This window comes from Rhinolophus hipposideros, assembly GCF_964194185.1.
Source record: "Rhinolophus hipposideros genome assembly, chromosome: 20".
Classification (NCBI taxonomy): domain Eukaryota; kingdom Metazoa; phylum Chordata; class Mammalia; order Chiroptera; family Rhinolophidae; genus Rhinolophus; species Rhinolophus hipposideros.
Window position 1 is genome coordinate 20,737,076 of NC_138066.1, and position 17,207 is coordinate 20,754,282.

Genomic DNA, 17,207 nt, shown 5'->3' on the forward strand with positions numbered 1-17,207 from the left:
GGAGTTATCTGCAGCTGCAATCTGACCTGTTCTGCCAAGTTATGCCCAGCAGCCCACTCATCGGGCAAACAGAGGAACCTAGCAGCAATAGCTCTCCTCCCCTCCTTTTTCTCTCTGCCGCTCCAGGAAGCCCCATCCTGAATGTGAGCCCCATCCCCTCTGCTTTTTCTCTTTCCTCAGCTCCACACTCCTCCTCCAGGCTTTCCAATCCCACAGCTGCTCACCCCTCTCCACACCACTCCTCTCGCAGCCACATTAAGAGATTGTACATCCAGCAAACCGAGCCATTTGGTTACCAGCTGAAGCTCCCAGACAAGCCAGCCTGGACCCCTTCCCCTCACAGGCATTTCTGACCATCCTACACCCTGGCCTCCGCCTACACCCTCTTCTTTGGCCCAAGTGCCTGCACATCTCTTTGCTTCTGACCTCACACCAGACCAGCAGAGACCCAGGGTCCCCGGTCTCTCCTCTCCCGACAAGGAACTCAGCGTCCACACAAGAAAAGGAAGCAAGGAGACGTCCACACCTTTGCAGCTTCACCTGCGCCAGCCAGCTCCCAAAGCCACTGTCACCATCCAGGCCTCCTGGGGCCCCACACCCCCTTCTCTGGTGGTTTTAGCTCCAGCCCAGCCCACAGGATGCAATGCCTGATGGCACTTCCGAGCAGAGAGAGAGAAAAAAAGAAATGCCACACCGTCAATGACAAGCTGTTCCAATCACACAGCTCAGACACCAAATGCCCTGGACAACAGACAAATCAGGCCTCCTCCCTCTGACAGGGAGGAGGCCAATTCAGCACCTCTGGAGAAATGAACCCCCACGGCGAGCCCCTTCTCGCCCCCGACGTCTGACCGGACAACAGTGGTCCATCCCAGCAGGCAGACTTCTCCAACCCGTTCCAACAACTCTGGCCAACTCCTCTCTTGGCCTGCCGCTGAGGTACGACTCTGTCCTGCTCCCAAGCACAGGAACACCCCAGGCCAAGCAGGAGACCACCAGCCTGGCACTTCTCAAGAGAACCAAGGGCTAGAAGCAGCTGAAAACCAAGTACTCACGGGGGTGAAGTCTCGGTGGCCACACTCCTGACCCTTGAACTTGCAGTAGAGCATCATATCCTTCAGGTCATGGCCTACGCGATGCAGGAACTCCAGCATGCTGAACTGCTTGGGCTTGTAGTGTTTGAAGTTGGCTTTCTGCCGCAGGGCCTCCAGCACGGCGGGGTCAGCCAGGTGGGCGTCTGGGATCTGCAGGTTCACGTCCAGCAGGGCCAACAGCTCCCCGGCGTGGTACAGGTCGTTGGTGGTGAGCCTGGAGAACCGGAAGCCGTTGAGGTTGCAGAGGGTCACCGCCGGGAACACCAGGCTCTGGGCCACCACCTCATCCACCTTGGTGACATGCTGGTAGGAGAAGTAGTAGGACACCCTCTCTGAGCTCTCCAGCAGCAGCAGGCCCAGGGAGCCCACGAAGGCCAGGGCCCAAAGCACCCGCCGGACGGTCAGTGGTCCATACACAAAAATATGGCGGATGCCGTGGAGGGTGGAGGTGTTGGCAAAGATCTGGAGGCTAGAGGGCTGCAGGCTGCCCTCGCTGGGGCTCTCCTTGAGGTCCATGGGGACCCTGTGCGGTTCCGCCACTGGCTTCGGGTTGATCCAATTTCAGAGAAGAGTGCCCAGTCCTCAAGCTCTGCTTCCACCTGGAGGTTCAAGGCAGAGAACCCAAGGCAAGCGTCAGGCAAGGCGCGGGGAGTTGATCCTGCCAGCCCAGCCGCCAGCTGGCAGGGGTGAGTGTTTATATAAAACCCATTCAAACTCTAGCTCCTGATTTTATCCAGGCGATAAGGAGGGCTGGTTTTATTTAGGGAGACACCAAGGTGATGTGGACGAGACGTGGGTGGGAAGGGAGAGCTTAGCCAATGGAAAGAAAGTCCTCCCCCCTACACACGCCACTCGAGACGAGATGAAAAGCCAGAGCAAGGGAGAAAATGCTTCAAACAAGTCGCTGAGCAGCTCGGAGCCTGGTAAGCAGCGCAGGATGCCCGGCGTTAACCATCCCGGGTGTCAGGGCGCCGCGCTGATGTACTGCGGACGCCGCGGTCCTCTCCCCGGCTGCTCTGCACTCCAGATTCGCTCTCCCGCCGCCGGCTCCGTCCCTCTCCTCCTCCTCCTCCTCCTCCTCCTCCTCCTCCAGGCCCCCTTCTTTGGGCAGAATTCCAAGTGCCGGCGGCCGCGGCGAGCGCCTCGGGGAGGAGGCAGCGCAGGGCCGCAGAGCAGCGAGGACCCACCGGGAGGCTGCACAGGATGCGCGCGGCGTGGACTGGGACTCGGGTCTCGCCGCCTCCCGGAAGAAAAGCGAGACCCTGAGCGCGCACAGCCAGCTGGCCTGCCGCACCCCTCCTCCACCAGGCTGCTGGGGGAAGGGCGGGGGTGGGGCGTGGGGGGGGCAGAGCCGGTGGGGGTGGGGGACCTGGCGAAAGTTTCTCCGTGGTCTATTTTGTGGGGAGCTAGTGGGGGCTTCTCCCCGCAGGTGGAGAACCAACCCTGGGAGCGAGGACGTGACGACCCGCCCCCACAGATGGCAGAAAGGCACTTGATAAACTCCCAGGAGCCAGGTATGAGGATACAGGCAGCATTCCTTTGCACCAATGTCTGCTCCCGGGGAAGGCTGAGCCTGGGGTCTCCAGAGGGGGGATGCTGGAAACGGGGAAGGGAAGGAGCAATCTAAAATCACAGTGTCTCTGCTGCCGGCAGGAGGGGGACATTCCAGGGAGCAGGCGTCCCCGGGAGCCCCCGAGAAAGAGCAACAAGTATCCCTCACCCCTATGGAACCTGCTGGAGATTCTGTATCTGAAAAAGACAGCTGGGGTTCCAGGTAGGGCTGGCTGCATTCATTCCCTTTGGGGGGGGGGGAGGAGAGGGAGAGAGAGAGAGTATTCTGCCCCAGAATTTGCCAGATGGAAGCACAGCTGGAACTATAGGTGGGAGCGAAGAATTGGGCGTCTAGCCACCTACCTCCTTGTTCCTGAAAATCCACTGGAAGTCAGCCCCTGCTAGCAAATGGGTGTGGCTTACCCCGTGCCAGGGATCAAAAGGCTGGAACCTATGGAGTCAATGAGCTAAATCCTCATCAGGAGGAAAGGAACTCAAAGTTCCAGTGGCCAATCCAGTGCACACTGCCAAGCTGGGGCAAAGCCACCTAGAGGCGCCTTGTTGAGCCAATCTGGTGTCCCCAGGTTATGCCAAGCTTAAACGACACTCCTTGGAACACGTGGAGAAGAAGGCAGCTTAGGGGATGTCCCTCCTGGTGTGTAGCTACTCTGGAATATTTCTCTATCCATCTACCCTCTTGCTAAACCAGATCCAATCTAAGAACAGTGTCTCGGTGCACTCTGAGGCAACACGTGACATTAAATCAGGGGTTTATTGATCCTGGAAGTCCGAAGAGCAGAAGCAGTAAGCACAAATGACAGAGGCGAGTCAACCTCATGCATTCCATGCCAGAGGTCTCCGACCCCTGCTTGTAGGGCTGCCTGGATGGGACACCGGGTTTTCAAAACGGGCGCCAAAACTGAGGCTCACGTGTCAGGAACTGGGTGAAGGTGCCTTATCATCTCACTTAACCCTTCCATCCATCTTGGCAGGTATGTGCTGTTATTACACCTAATCTACAGATGAGGAAACTAAGGCTCACAAAAGAAAAGTCCCCTGGCCAAATTACCCAGCTGCTAAATGACAGAGCTGGGACTTGAACTAAGGCATGCTTGCCTCCAAACCACAGCTTCCAAAAGCAGATCCAAAACACTCCTTCCCAAATTTAGGAAGGGGGCAAGCATTTCTACCCCACTTTCCCCATCACACACACACCTGCCTGCCAGAAACTTAAAAGTTTATATAGTGGCCTTAACCGGGTTCCATCCCATATACCACCCAGATGGTCTCAGCACCTTACTCCCTCAAGGCTGTGTCCTTGGGGCAGCCGCAGGGAAGGCAAGTGGAATGTACAATCCAAGGACGGGGAGGGGGTGAGGAGCCTCTGATTGCCCGGGGCCAGCTCACGGGTCAACCCACAGTCACCTCCTCTCGATGACCTCTTCCAACACTCCATCCCTTACGACTGCTTTTCCAATCCTACCCACCCACCTCTTCCACAATGTGCCCTGAGAGGTCCGTAAGGGGTTTCACTAGCATAAAGGGGACTCATTTGGGGCAGCTCTCTGGCTGCATTAGTGGCAGATATCACAGCACGAGTATAGGTACGTTCAAGAGGAAAGCATGCATTCAGATAATGTTTCCCCAAACAATTGTTTTCCACCAAAAGCCCCATGATCCGAAGTATTAATTTATTAAGTCTCCTAGGTTGGAGCTCAGCTCACTCACTTGTGTCCTCATGAGACTTAATAAAGATGCTACATGCGCAGACCTACCAGGTATGAACACACAGCATTCCGTTTGGATAGTGGCACTAGTGCCTACTTGTGAGGCAGTGATATTGTCCAAGGCCATCTTAGTTTGGAGGACAGCTTTCCTCATTAGAGACATTTCAGTGTTCGGTAATGACAGGCTTTGCTAGCTATCATTTAAGCCTCGCTGGCTGAATTTAGTAAGGGCTTCTGTGCCCCCATGTCCTCCAGGCCAATGGAAGGGACAAAGCAGCCAAATGATTGTACCGGTGGAAAACAGAAAGTGCCCACCTGGCCTTGAGGAGCAGGAGATTGGCAGCTGTAGGAACCTGACCTGGTGTGCATACCATACCTATTGCCAGGGAAGCAACATGGTCAGGCATGAGATGCACTGACCGGTACCCCATCTCCTCCCCTCTCAATGGTGTGTGTTCCATTCCAAGGATAGTACATTTCAACAGGGCCAGTCTGCAGCACCAAAACGGCAGTGGAGACTGTTTAGTTCCCCCTCCCCCAGGGGTACCAAGTAACTCACCCATCCCGGTGGCACGTTCCATTGCAAATTCTAGTAGATAATGGCTCTCCCAGGTGGCGTTCTCAGCAGCATAGCATGTTGATCCACGCTGAAAGTTGGGGCAGTGGCTGTCCCCCACAACTTCTATAACTTTACAGCATTGGATGTCTCCACAGGGTTCCCCAGTCTGGCCTATGGGGCAACAGGCCCTACTGGTGGATCATTCAAATGTATTAAAGCCTAGGATAGGACTTTAGCCCACCTGGCAGTCAACTGATGGTTATTGGTGCCAATTCAACATCAACAGGAATCCACAATGTGGGGCGTGGTAAGGGAGGAAACTATTCAGTGCAAACAGCTCCATTGTGATATACAGCACAGCTGTGGAAAAGCTCAAGTGTGTTATAGCTCAATTATGAAGTAGCACGATTGTGAAACAGGAGAGGGGGGCAGAGAGTAAGGTAGCAAGGCGGGCGTCGGGCAGGCCTGTCTCCGGTTAGATGACTCTTCTCGGCTCTCCTCGGCTTTCCGCAGCTTTCTGCAGCTCTGGTCCCCTCCTCTCAGCCTGCTGTGCTCCAGTCGGGCAAGATGTCTTCAGTGCTCTAGACAGTGAAACACAACCTCAAGTAGAAAGGGACAATGCACACCCCAAGCCCGCAGAGAAGCTAACTTATGGAGAGAGAAGTCCTCACCCCTCTGATCCTTGATTGGTCTGTCCTCATACAAATGAGGATTTCAAATCATCACAGTTTGATTGGTCCAAAAAGCACTGTCCTGATTGGTCAGAGTGGAGCCTCTCTGATTGGCCAGTGAAAATGCAAATAAGGATATAGCTGCATAGATCCAACTGGATGGGGGAAGTCTCAGTCCTATTGGTTGAAATATGATTCCAAGAACTCCTTTATAAGGGTTGGCTCAGCCAGCAGGAACACAGTGCAGGTGGGCTGTTCAGGGCAGGCAGCAGGCAATTTAGTCCAGGCTTCTCCCCTAAAGCGTGGCTTGCTTGAGAAGCCCTTATTTAGAAACTGCTGCTAGGCTGTTTTTCAATTTGAGCCCAATTAGGCCAACTGATCTTAGTTATCAGAAACCTGTGCTTCCATGACTCTCCTTGAAGGTGAAGCACATTTGCAGGAACTTTTGCAAAAACATCAGAGTAAAACAATAACTGTCTGTAAGTAACAAAAGTCTTAAAAATGGTCACGGTCAAAGATCTGATGAGAGTTCATTGTAACGCAATTGATGAGGACATTTGGTTATTCCTGTGATATGTATTTTAAAATTATGACTGACACCATTATATAAGGACACATCATAGTTTTAGGAATGTCGTACAAATATACGATAAAGAAAGTTTAGCGTCACTTCTTATTTGACCATGTTTCCCATGTAATTTAACATATCAAATAAGCCTAATTAGTTCAATATCTCTCTTTTATAAGGAGAGAGAACACGTCTTTTGAGATGTTTCAGGGGCCCTCTGGAATATTGCAAAATTAATTCAAGGTCAACAAGAATTCGTTTAGAACTTGATTTTGGGGAAGTTTGTCAAAAATATCAAAAGGTTTTAACATGATTAAAGAAGACCATAGGCTGCTACCCCCCGTCGGGTCAAACCACTGTATGTCTCGAAGTGTACTTGCCTTGCTAATAAACCTTTTTGCTGGCTTTTGCCTGACTCCATCTCTTGACCGAATTCTTTCCTTCCAGGAGACAAGAACCGAGGAAACCTGCCTTTCCCAGAAACATCTTCTGGTGCCATGATTCGGATCACCAAAGTCAAGCTGTCAAGTTGCCGGGGATATCTAGCAGGATTCATCATTCCCAGATAAAGCCGTGAACAGATGATAGAAGACCTAAACCACAGTAGCTTGTGAGCCCCTAGAAGCCCTCAAGCTACTACTAAACAAATTACCAGAGAAGTGCTAATGACCATATCCATGGAATTACCTTTTGTTACCTTTCTCTTGAGCCTCCTTTTAGCTCTCGTGTTTCCCTTCACTTGTGCCTCACCTGGAATCCTCATCAACCACTGCTTCTTCCGCAACCATAGCCAATATTCCAGTGAAGACCCTGTACCGGATAGGTCTTACGATCTCCACCCTCTCTCCCTGTCTCTATCGCTACTCCCCCTCTTTTTCTTCCCCCTTTACAAGCAGCTCTGAAGTTTTGAAACTTAAGCAATTCTAATTATACCTGAGAATCTTGGATTTGCATCCCTACCCAGGGGACGGGGACCTCATCTTGGCCAGCTTCCGTGTAAGAGTGGGGCTAACCCATGTAAGAGGGGACTACACCATGGCTGGGGAAATACCCAGCATTTACATTGGCAGGGGGACCAAACAGAGCTATTCACAACCAAGTATAGGGGCTACAGATGAAGGGGTCCAGCTGAACACTCAGGCCCCTCTTTGTTTAAGCTCTCCACCTTTTAGTTTCAGGACACTGGTGGGTTCACTCTCCCCTTCGCTCTGCAATCTCACCGTTCATATACATCCAGATAACCACAGCTTAGATCCTTTCTCTAGCCCCCCTATAGGCCTGAGCAGGCTAAACCCTCCTCCTAATACATCCTTATGGAGCCAATATAACCATTCTCGTTTTTGCCATTAGGATGCTCACATTTAGCCCTACTTGCAAATTTCAGTTGGGGACCATTGGAATACATAACTGTTACATTGTCTACACCGATCAGCCAAATCGAACCCTAATCGACACCATTAGGAGGTTATTCTTCTGGAAAGGCCCTAATAACAGAATATATAATGACACCCCATCTTTCGGGCTCCTTATCGCTGCTTCGTTTGCTGCCACTTATTTTTGGAAATATACACATCAAGGTAACCACACCTCTCAGGAGGACTACCACATGTCAGGATGCCTTCCCCTGGGGGAGGCATTGACTTTCTCTGTGGGTCCTCCACATATACCTGTTTTCCTACCAATTGGACTGGATTATGCACCCTTGTTTATGTACTTCCCAAAATCATTTTGGCCTCCAAGGATCAACCCATCCCATACCAGTTTATACAAATCCACACCCAGGGAGCAAAAGGGCCCCTGTACTTGTCCCTTTACTCACTGCACTAGGCACAATGGCCATGGCAGGAGGTGTGGCAGCCAGAATCACCAGAGCAGTCTCCGTGAACCATGTTTATTCGAATCTTTCCCTTGAATTAGCAGGGGTTAACTAACACATCACGGACTCTCCATTGGTATTACAAGGGCAGATCAACTCTCTAGGTGCAGTGGTTCTCCAAAACAGAAGAGGTTTAGATATCCTTACTCCCTCACAAGGGGGAATATGTGCTATGTTGCAGGAATGATGTTGTCTTGGGGTCAACCGTTTAGGACAAATTAATGCAGACATCCAATACTTTCTAGACAAGGCAAAATAACTTCATACCCAGACTACCCAGGGATGGCTAACCTGGGACGAGACATGGTCCTGGTTCTCCTGGCTTTTGCCTTTATTAGGCCCTCTTAGGAATTCTACTCATGCTTCTTTTCGGTCCCTGCTTATTGAATATGCTGACACATTTTGTCGCCTCCGGCCTAGGGTCCATCAAACTCCAGATGCTCGCGCAGACACTCCCCCATCCAACAATATCTCATGCCACTCTTCAAAGGACTTACTCCCCAAATCCGTACCAGTCCCCTCTCCAAGCCATCGCTCGCGACTTCCGTATCCCACCTGCAGAAAGCGCTGGGGCAGCACCTCTTCCATCGTGACAGAGAGCAAGAGGAGGAGACCCTGACCACAACATGGCCCCCTCTCAGCAGGAAGTAGATACAGGAGACTGGCAACCCCCTTCCTAAAAGGTTTCAGGATCTCAAACTCTTGAGCAGGGAATGATAGAGTAGGCAGGAAGGTCGAGGTGAGCTGCCCGTGGAGACCACCCCATTTCCAGCCCTCAGAGCATGTGCACCGGCACACAGGTCAAGCCTGCACGTACACCTGCATCACGCTTTGGGCCCCCCTTAGTGGGCTTTCAAACGGATGGTGGGAAATGGGCAGGCTTGCACTTGTGTCCTAGAAACCGGATGTGTCAGTCAGAAATGGGCGGGCTTGTGCTTGCTCTTTAGAAACAGGAGACATAGAAGGGGAGGTGAGGGAGAGGGAGGAGAACGTCCTATCCACAAGAATAAAAGCCTTCGCCCAGTGTAGGGAGAGGCAGCTATCCACCCCGGGGTCAGCATCGGTCCACTCCATGTCTCCGAGTGTACTTGCCTCATTAATAAGGCTTTTTTGCCACTTTTGCCTACCTGAAAATAAAAATCATAAGTCGCTGTGAAACAATACATTATCCATTTAATCAAAGGGTCAAAGAATTTAAAGACAAATACAGAGAGTTACATAGTTGTAAAAAATAAAAAAGAAGAAGCCTAGGTCTTTTCAAAAAAGACTCAGTTTTCTTAAGTAATCAAAGACGTGATAAAGATAACATAAAACATAGGAAATTATTTTGATAAAACACAGAATCTTTGCTTTCTAGGCATATTACTTTAAAAGGTAATGAAAGACTTTTCACAATCTTATCAAGAACGAACACACCGCCTAAGAAAATTTGGTCTTCTGGCAGATGAAAGAAAATTAAATTTTAGTTTCACATAAGTATACTGTTGATACTAAAGCTTATTTTTCTTTGAGTCAATTAAATAGAGCTATTTTGTAATTAATTTTGGCTATACTCTTCAGAAGCAGAAAAACAATTAGCAGTATGGTTTAGCAGCCATATATAAATATATGGTATTCCAGGATCAAACAAAAAAAAAATATTGTATGGCATTCAGTTGGTTAAACATGCCACTCACCAATCATATTTGCAATACCTATTTGCTTTTATAATACACTGCAGGTATGTGTAGGGGTTATGGCGACTAGGTTTAGATTGGATCTACTTGGCCCACACTTTCAGGTACTGCCCTAATTGTGTATAATTGTGGTCTTTTTAAAGAAGGAAAAGTGTTAAGTGTAAAACTAAACATTAAAGAACTTTCCAGATAAATTTATTTGCAAATCATGCAATTTAACCACCCTCTTAGACAATGCGTTCAGAGTTTTGCTGTGGTATATTTATTCACATGTGAATGAATAAATGAACACATGGATTTATTCAATTTCCCTGACACAGAGGCTGCTTTTCTGAGATGCAAGGAGAGAGACCCTCTTCCAACTCTGGGGAACCCAAGGAAGGCGAGAGGCACAAAGCGCAGCCTCTCACCTCCTGCAAATAGTGATAGGCAGGAGGGTTAGGAAGCTGAGATCTACAATCAGCTAAAATGCTAATTGGCTACTTAACACATGTCAGATACATGCTGCTGCCACCATCACTCCTTAATTAAAAGAGAAAAAAAAGACACACATTCTTTTCTAATATACAGATGACATTATCTCCAACTCAGAGGGGCCTCAATATACAACTTTTCCTCCTGGCTCGTCGTTGCCATAAAGAAAAAAAAAATCAACTATTATAAACCAAAGCATTCCCTGTCGTTGGTTGGTTTATAAATAAATACCTTGTATAACAACTACCGGTATTCCCATTTAGTTACCTCAGTTTACATTTAGCAAATAATTTGTCACGAAGAGTATACCAGGGAGGAGCATTAAGCAAAGCTGGGCATTTAATGCATACTTTATTGAGATTTTAGTTATAGTTGTTTTATTTATTTCTTCCAGGAGAAAACTACAGAAGCCACTCCACAAAGAGTGGACTCTTGGGGCTCCAGCTGCCAATTGATCTGAGCCCTGGAATGGGTTGCACTTGCTGTGTGGCCTTCAGACAACCATGTAACATATCTGTGCCATTTCCTCGTTGGTGCTAAATCATTGCTGAGGCTTCCTCCTGCACCAGCTTTCTATGCCACTGCAATTTGACCCGAGCCTTGACCAAATCATAAATGCATACTTAATGGGATAAAAATGAGTTAGAATTTGGGATTCTGCTCATTAACCCCATGTCACCATCTGCTGGAGCAGTGTGATGGCAGGGCCAGGTGAATTCAAATTACCCAACACTTGTTAAACCTGCAGATCCCTGTTCCATTTCCCTTTCCAGCCCCTATGCCCCACTGAATCAGAATCTCTAGGGGTGGGGCCTGGAAAGCCCTGTTCATTTATGGGGTTATGGAGGGCAGAATGCGGACTCCACCCAGAGCCAGCCACAGCCACACATCAGGAGCTCTTCTTATCTGTCAGACGCACCAAGCTGGTTTCTGGTGTTTTGCACTTGCATTTTCCCCACAGCTAGCTGCTTCTCACATGTCATCTGCTCAGAGAGGCCTTGGCTGGCCTATCTCCACCCACCCTCCACCCCACTGACTATCCCATCACATGCTTCCTTTCCTTCTCAGTCCTAGTCATTTTCTGAAATTTGCCCATCTCCCTGTGAATTATCTGTTGTTCTCACAGCTTTAAAGACCCTAACCTCCACCCCCATCCCAGGGACAGAAACCCTGCCTGGCTTGTTGGAGTCTGTACCCCATCATGAGGCACATGGGGCGGGGGGCTCAGTAATATAAGAATTTGTGAGTAAATGAACACTGGATGAATTCCTTATTTCTGACGGTGAGACTGCTTCTCTGAGATACAAGAATGGGATGCTCTTTCAGACCCTGGAAAGCTTGGGACCTGTCCTGGGCCCAATTCCTCAGGAAGGTGAGGGGCACCTCCTGCCTCCCAACCCTGTTTCCCCAGGACCTGGAGAAGACCTCACTGGAAGCAGAGGCAGCACATCCAGCGGGGGGCTGTGCACCCCGAGAATCTCAGCAGGGGTTAGCTGACTGGCAAACCCTGACTTCAGAGCTGAGGTCACACTTCTCCTTAACGTCATCTACAAAAACGTGGGCGCCAGTGAAGGTTGAGGTCAGGTATGAACGGAGTGCTGCTTACTACCTGACCACTCCCCCCCGACTTGGAATGGATAGCTGACCTTGACACTTCCCATCCAAGCTTCTCTCTACTTTCCTAATCTGATAGGCTAACGATGTCATGAAGAAATAACTTAAACCATAGATGTTTAATAAATACTGGCTGGGGTGAAACAAGGAAGCCAAATCACAAGAGGACCCCCAAACGCTTCCTTACCATCAATCCTTGTTTTTTTGTGTGTTTTTTTAAACATAGTATCATCTCTGTATTTAAGTGCTACTACAAGGTTTCCTTTGAAAAATACCCTCACTTTGAAAGCTCTGACTTAAAAAAATGACTTTACAGTCAGAGTATCTGGGTTTGAACTGCGGTTCCACCACTTACTGGCTAGCTCTGTGTTCTTGGTGAAGTTCCTCAGGTGCCTTCTCTGTTAGCTGAGTAGATGACACCTACCCCACAGGGCAACGGAAGGATTGAGTGAGATTATAATGAGGCTCTGAGAGTATTCGTCAGGGAGTAAGCACTCAGTGACGTGGATTATCACCAGCTTTGCATCGATCCTTGTTTTGATAACCAAAACTTAGTTTGTACTATGAGTAACCACCCCTTAGTACAGAATCAGTGGCTTCTAACTTTCTTTTGTGTTGCTTTGTTTGCTTTCCATGGGACACATCTACCGACATTCCCTTAGACCTGTAAGGTCTGATCCTCCCAGGTAGGCTGAGGAGAGGCCATACCTGACCACACTCATTTTTATCCTGAAGGCCCTTCATGCAGCCCCTTTGTTTAAAGACACCAAAGTCCTCTGTCATATAAGTGAAGCAGGCCTTGTTCAAATAGACCCCAGGAGTAAAGGAAGTTACCCAAGGCCCAGGGGCCTTGATTCCTGCTTTGATTTCATGTTATATCCCTTTTCCTCAAGGCTGTGAAAGTCCACCGCACCCCGCCTCTCTCCTGTCCAACGTCTGCTCTCTATTTTTCTTCTCTAAACATTCTTTATTTCGTGTTCTTGTCTCCATGCGTTCTTCTCTTTGAGTCTGCCTCTGCCCCTCTGTCCCCTGAGAAGGAAGCGGAAGAAAGAAACCACTGCTGCTTGTTTTCTCTCTGTCTCTGAATCCCTGGAGCCAAGCGCTTCACACATAAAGAAAAAGAAACAGAGAGGCTCTGAAGTCAACAAGCCACAGACAGGCTTTCAACAAAAACTTTATTAGCACCACCTTGGCCGTAGGTGAGCTGGACGCTACAGAACACCAGGGAAAGGAAAACAATGCCAAAGAAGCCTTGCTTCTGAGTGGAACTTCCTCTCCCCCTTGTGGTTACAACTACTTCTGATCTTCTGGAACAAAGTTGTTAACAGTGGTGGCATTTTATCACACCGTGATCACCTGGCTTATTACACAACCTCTCTCACCCACCCACCTACCTTCTTATATCAGTGCCCTCCCCTCTCTATTCATCCATCTGCTCTTTTTAAAAAAGGGCTTCAGTGTATATAGATAGGTGTGCACTTCATTCGTGTACCTATTTGCATTGGATGATTTCTCTAGCTCTCCGACGTTCATTCTAATTCAATTTATTTACTCCCCAACTCTTTCATAAAACATGAACTGAAAGTAATGAAATAGGAATGAGGCAGAGGAAAACAGGATTAAGGAAAAAGGAGCAATGCATTTACGTTGATAACCATGTTCATCTTTTTCTCTGCATCTATATGAAATCTACTACAAATTCATTACACAGGTTTTAATGTGTCCAGCCCTGGGGTAGGCACTACAAGGAAATAAACAAGATATAAAAAACGTGGCCCCTGCACTCATGGAACTGCTCGTCTCATGGGTGAGGCACGAATAACGTCATATCTGTGTCACACTTGCTGTGAAGCTCTTTAGCTGGCATTACCCCATTTGATTTCTGTGCGCAGAAGAGGGATCACTGTTTCCATGATATGAAAGAAGAAACTGAGGCTCAGAGAGTTGAAGGACTCTGAGAAGGTAGTAAGAGGATCTGGGGCTCAAATCCCGATTTCCTGACTCCAGATTTCATGTTCTTTCCACTCTGTTATTATCCTAATCAAGCTTTCCTCACAGATGCTTCACAGAGCTGTGACACAGTGAGGCAGTGTGGCAGTGCCACGTCCGCTGGCCATGACATGTTGGCTGTAGGGAAAAGGAAATCAATGAAGCCAGAGAGAGTGAAGACGGTGACAAGGAAGAATGAGGGGAGAGGGAGCTATAGGACTTGGTCCGAGGGCTATATTTGGGAGGTCCTTCCAGATCTTTTGTGTTCTTGTCTGTGTATCATTCAAAGAGCCAGAGAAGAGCCCCCAGAGGCTGAGTTTTCAAGAGCTTATTGTGGAAGGAGTGAGCATGAGATAAATGTCTTTTTCCTCTATCTCTGTATATACAAATATAAACGTGTACTTATGCATACTCGTATATGTCTCCTTTCTTTCTGTGTCTGATAATGCATCCAATCTAGCAAGGATTTGTTGCCTGCCAATTTTGGTCTGGTCACTTTGATACAGCAATCTGAGAGGACACCAATAAGTAAGCCATCGTTACATTGTTGTTGGAGGAGGTCACCAAGAGGACATAACCACTGGTTTATCCATGAGTTGAACCCAGCCTGGTTCCCATTTTGTCAATGAACACACTGAGACCTAGACTGACAGGAGAAAATCGCCCCAAGTCACAGAGCAGCCAAGCCACCTGAGTCCAGACTTGGATCCACGCCTTGTAACTCTTATGCCCTCTGCTATTCAGAGAATGCAGTAAACACCAATTAAACTACAGGCGGCAGGCAAGTGGCTTAATAAAAAATAAATGCAATCGAGGATGATGGATATATTTAGGGGACAAGTTATTATGTGATGATATAAAAATAGATCAAGGGAGAGCACGTGAAATTACAAGCCTGACTGTGCGTTGGGTACATTTCATCTACTGAGAAAACGTTCTGAGGCTGCCACACGAAACCAAAGCGTTCGGTCTTCACTTACAGTGAACATACCTGCGGTCCTATGAGGAGTTAAAATCCAATCGAGTATGAAGCTATTCATTAAAATAACGCCAATGCTCAAGCCCTTTGATGGGCGATCTTCTTCTAAAGTAACCCCATACATATGTGGGCATCAAGTGAGTCTGTGGGCCACATCCCCATGGACAATAAAATGCCCTATTATTAAGTTTCTGCACTGGCTGGATTTTCATGGAAGGAAGGAAATCAACATGGATAGGCAGCCAACATCTCATTTCATCCTGTGAGATTATTCGGCCCATTCTATAGACAAGGAGACTGAGGCTTAAAGATGTTAAGTGAATTGCCCATGGTCCCACAGCAGGTGTGGGAATGCGCTTCCCCTTAGAGTCCAGGGTCACTGAATCACACGACTGCCCATGTGCCTCGTGAGACTGTGGAGTGCTATGGTCAGGTGCTGGTGTCAGCCGGCTGTGAGGGTGTCCTGAATCGACCACACTAGCTCTAGTACCAGAAGCATGCTATGCAATCTGTCTAAACCTTGGTGTATGTATCTGTAAAATGGGAATAATCCCAGTACCCCCCTCTTAGTGATGATGGGAGGATCTGCTGAGCTAAATCACGGAAAACCCTGACAAGTATTTAAGAAATGCTCAGTAACTAGAGCACCATTATTATTATATCACTGCTAATGTCAACAGGAGACCCAGCTAACATGGAGCCACACTCTGTGGACTTGTGAACTTTCTTTGGCCCCCATGCGACTCACCCTGTCCCCATTCAAAATGAGAAGTGTGCAGTCCCAAATCTGGGTTTAAATGTGAGGGCAGATAAGAACCCCAGGTGCCCAGGGTCCACCTAGGTCTCATGGCCAGAAGAGGACTCTCACAACTGGTTGCAGTGCAGGCCTTGTCCCCTGAAATGGGTGGGAAACGGACAAGGGCATTTATGCCTTATGAGGCATTGCTTGAAGATCCTCCCTCCCCTGAAAGTGCCGACTCCGACCTTCCCCTCCTTGTGGAATCAACATAGCAAAAGGATTTGCATTTAAACCTATTCTACTGAACCCCGAAAGAGTCTCCTAAAACAATCTTATTTTGCTTTTGGAAGAAACAATGATCAAGCAGTCCCTGGGCTTCAGCTGTTTCACACCTATTCTGTCTTGACAGGCAACAACCCTGCAGGAATTGTGATGGTCATCTGACAGGTGAGGCCCGAGAGGAGCATGGACGTGAATTCATTTGTTCATGGTTTCGAGGGAATTTTGAGCATTAGGAAACGGTAGGTGGGGGTGTATACATCAGAATATCTCCTAAGGCGTATTAAATGTGGTTGGAAAAAAATGGAGAAGGCTTGAGGGGTCTATTTGTCTAAACAGGAAATGAGAGAGACATGGAGAAGAATTATTAACTTGCCCATCTCAAAATAAAATGTAAAATTCTTTCAATATCCTGCACCTAGTCCAATGGAACGTCACCAATATTTCTTATGTTATTAATACTATTTCCCTCTTCTATCGTCTGCCTCCCCAGGTAGAATATGAGCTCCTGGAAGATAAGGGTTTGGGGCTACCTTATTCATGCCAGTTTCCCCAGAACAGCTCCTCACACATGGTAGAGGCTCAATCAGTATTTGTTGAATTGTTGAAACAATTATGCGTCTTGATTTTCCAAAAGTGCCCAGCATCTTGTAGTCCTCTATGCAGACAGATATCCAACCAGAGGTAGAAGAATTTTCTTTAAAAAGTAACAAAGTCAGGCCTATAGTGTCTGAATGTCTCATATCATCTGCCCCCTGTCTCTCAAACAGGAGAATTGCCCTTCCAACTATAAGCGTTTTGAGGATACAGAACACACCCCGGTGAGAATTATATCCTCAAAGGCTAGCAGAGAGCTCAATACATCAGAAAGGCTCAAAACTATTTAGGAAAAAAAGGGAAAAGCATGGTCTAGAAGAAACAAAGCTTCAGCACATATTCACCCTATGATTCAAATATTCAATGATTCATTCCCATGTGCCAGGCTCTTGGGTACAATGCACGTAAGACAGCCACGGCTGCCACCCTCCTCAGGCTTCCTCTAACTAGTGCTTCCACAAACGAGTTTCCAACAGTCACATATTCTCTGATACTGCAAGAGGGACCACAGGCCCTTTAAAAAGAGACAAGAAAGAAAGGAGCCTTAACAATGACATTCCTTATGTGTCTTTCCAAAATAGACCAGAAACCACTAGCAATTATTCCAAAGCCATTACCGCAAAGCCAATTTGCTTCTAAAGTTACAGTTGTACTCTAGGAACTTGAGTTACACTCCAGATAGGTCATCAGTGGCTGTAAACACGTCATTGGGGGCGGTGCTGTCCTTTCCAGTCTGGGATGCCCTCAGTCAAGTGTATAGCAGGAAATGGGGGTCAAAATAATTAACCTTATGTGATTTTGGCAGGACTCCTTG

General features: G+C 48.1%; 1 protein-coding gene and 1 long non-coding RNA gene across 2 annotated transcripts in view; one reads left to right on the forward strand and one right to left on the reverse strand.

Moving 5' to 3' along the window:
* ASIC2 (acid sensing ion channel subunit 2) overlaps positions 1 to 2,138 on the reverse strand; it is a 972,995-nt gene extending 970,857 nt beyond the window's left edge. The window contains exon 1 of the mRNA XM_081029196.1: positions 1,056 to 2,138. Within this exon, the coding sequence (XP_080885322.1) occupies positions 1,056 to 1,610 (555 nt within the window). The 5' untranslated portion in view covers positions 1,611 to 2,138. The remainder of the gene's footprint in view (positions 1 to 1,055) is intronic.
* A 394-nt stretch (positions 2,139 to 2,532) lies between these two features.
* On the forward strand, positions 2,533 to 6,860 carry LOC308488894. The gene is made up of 3 exons (XR_013991989.1): positions 2,533 to 2,608; positions 2,748 to 2,868; positions 6,618 to 6,860. It is a non-coding gene; the product is annotated as an uncharacterized lncRNA (long non-coding RNA).
* Positions 6,861 to 17,207: the final 10,347 nt, after the last annotated feature.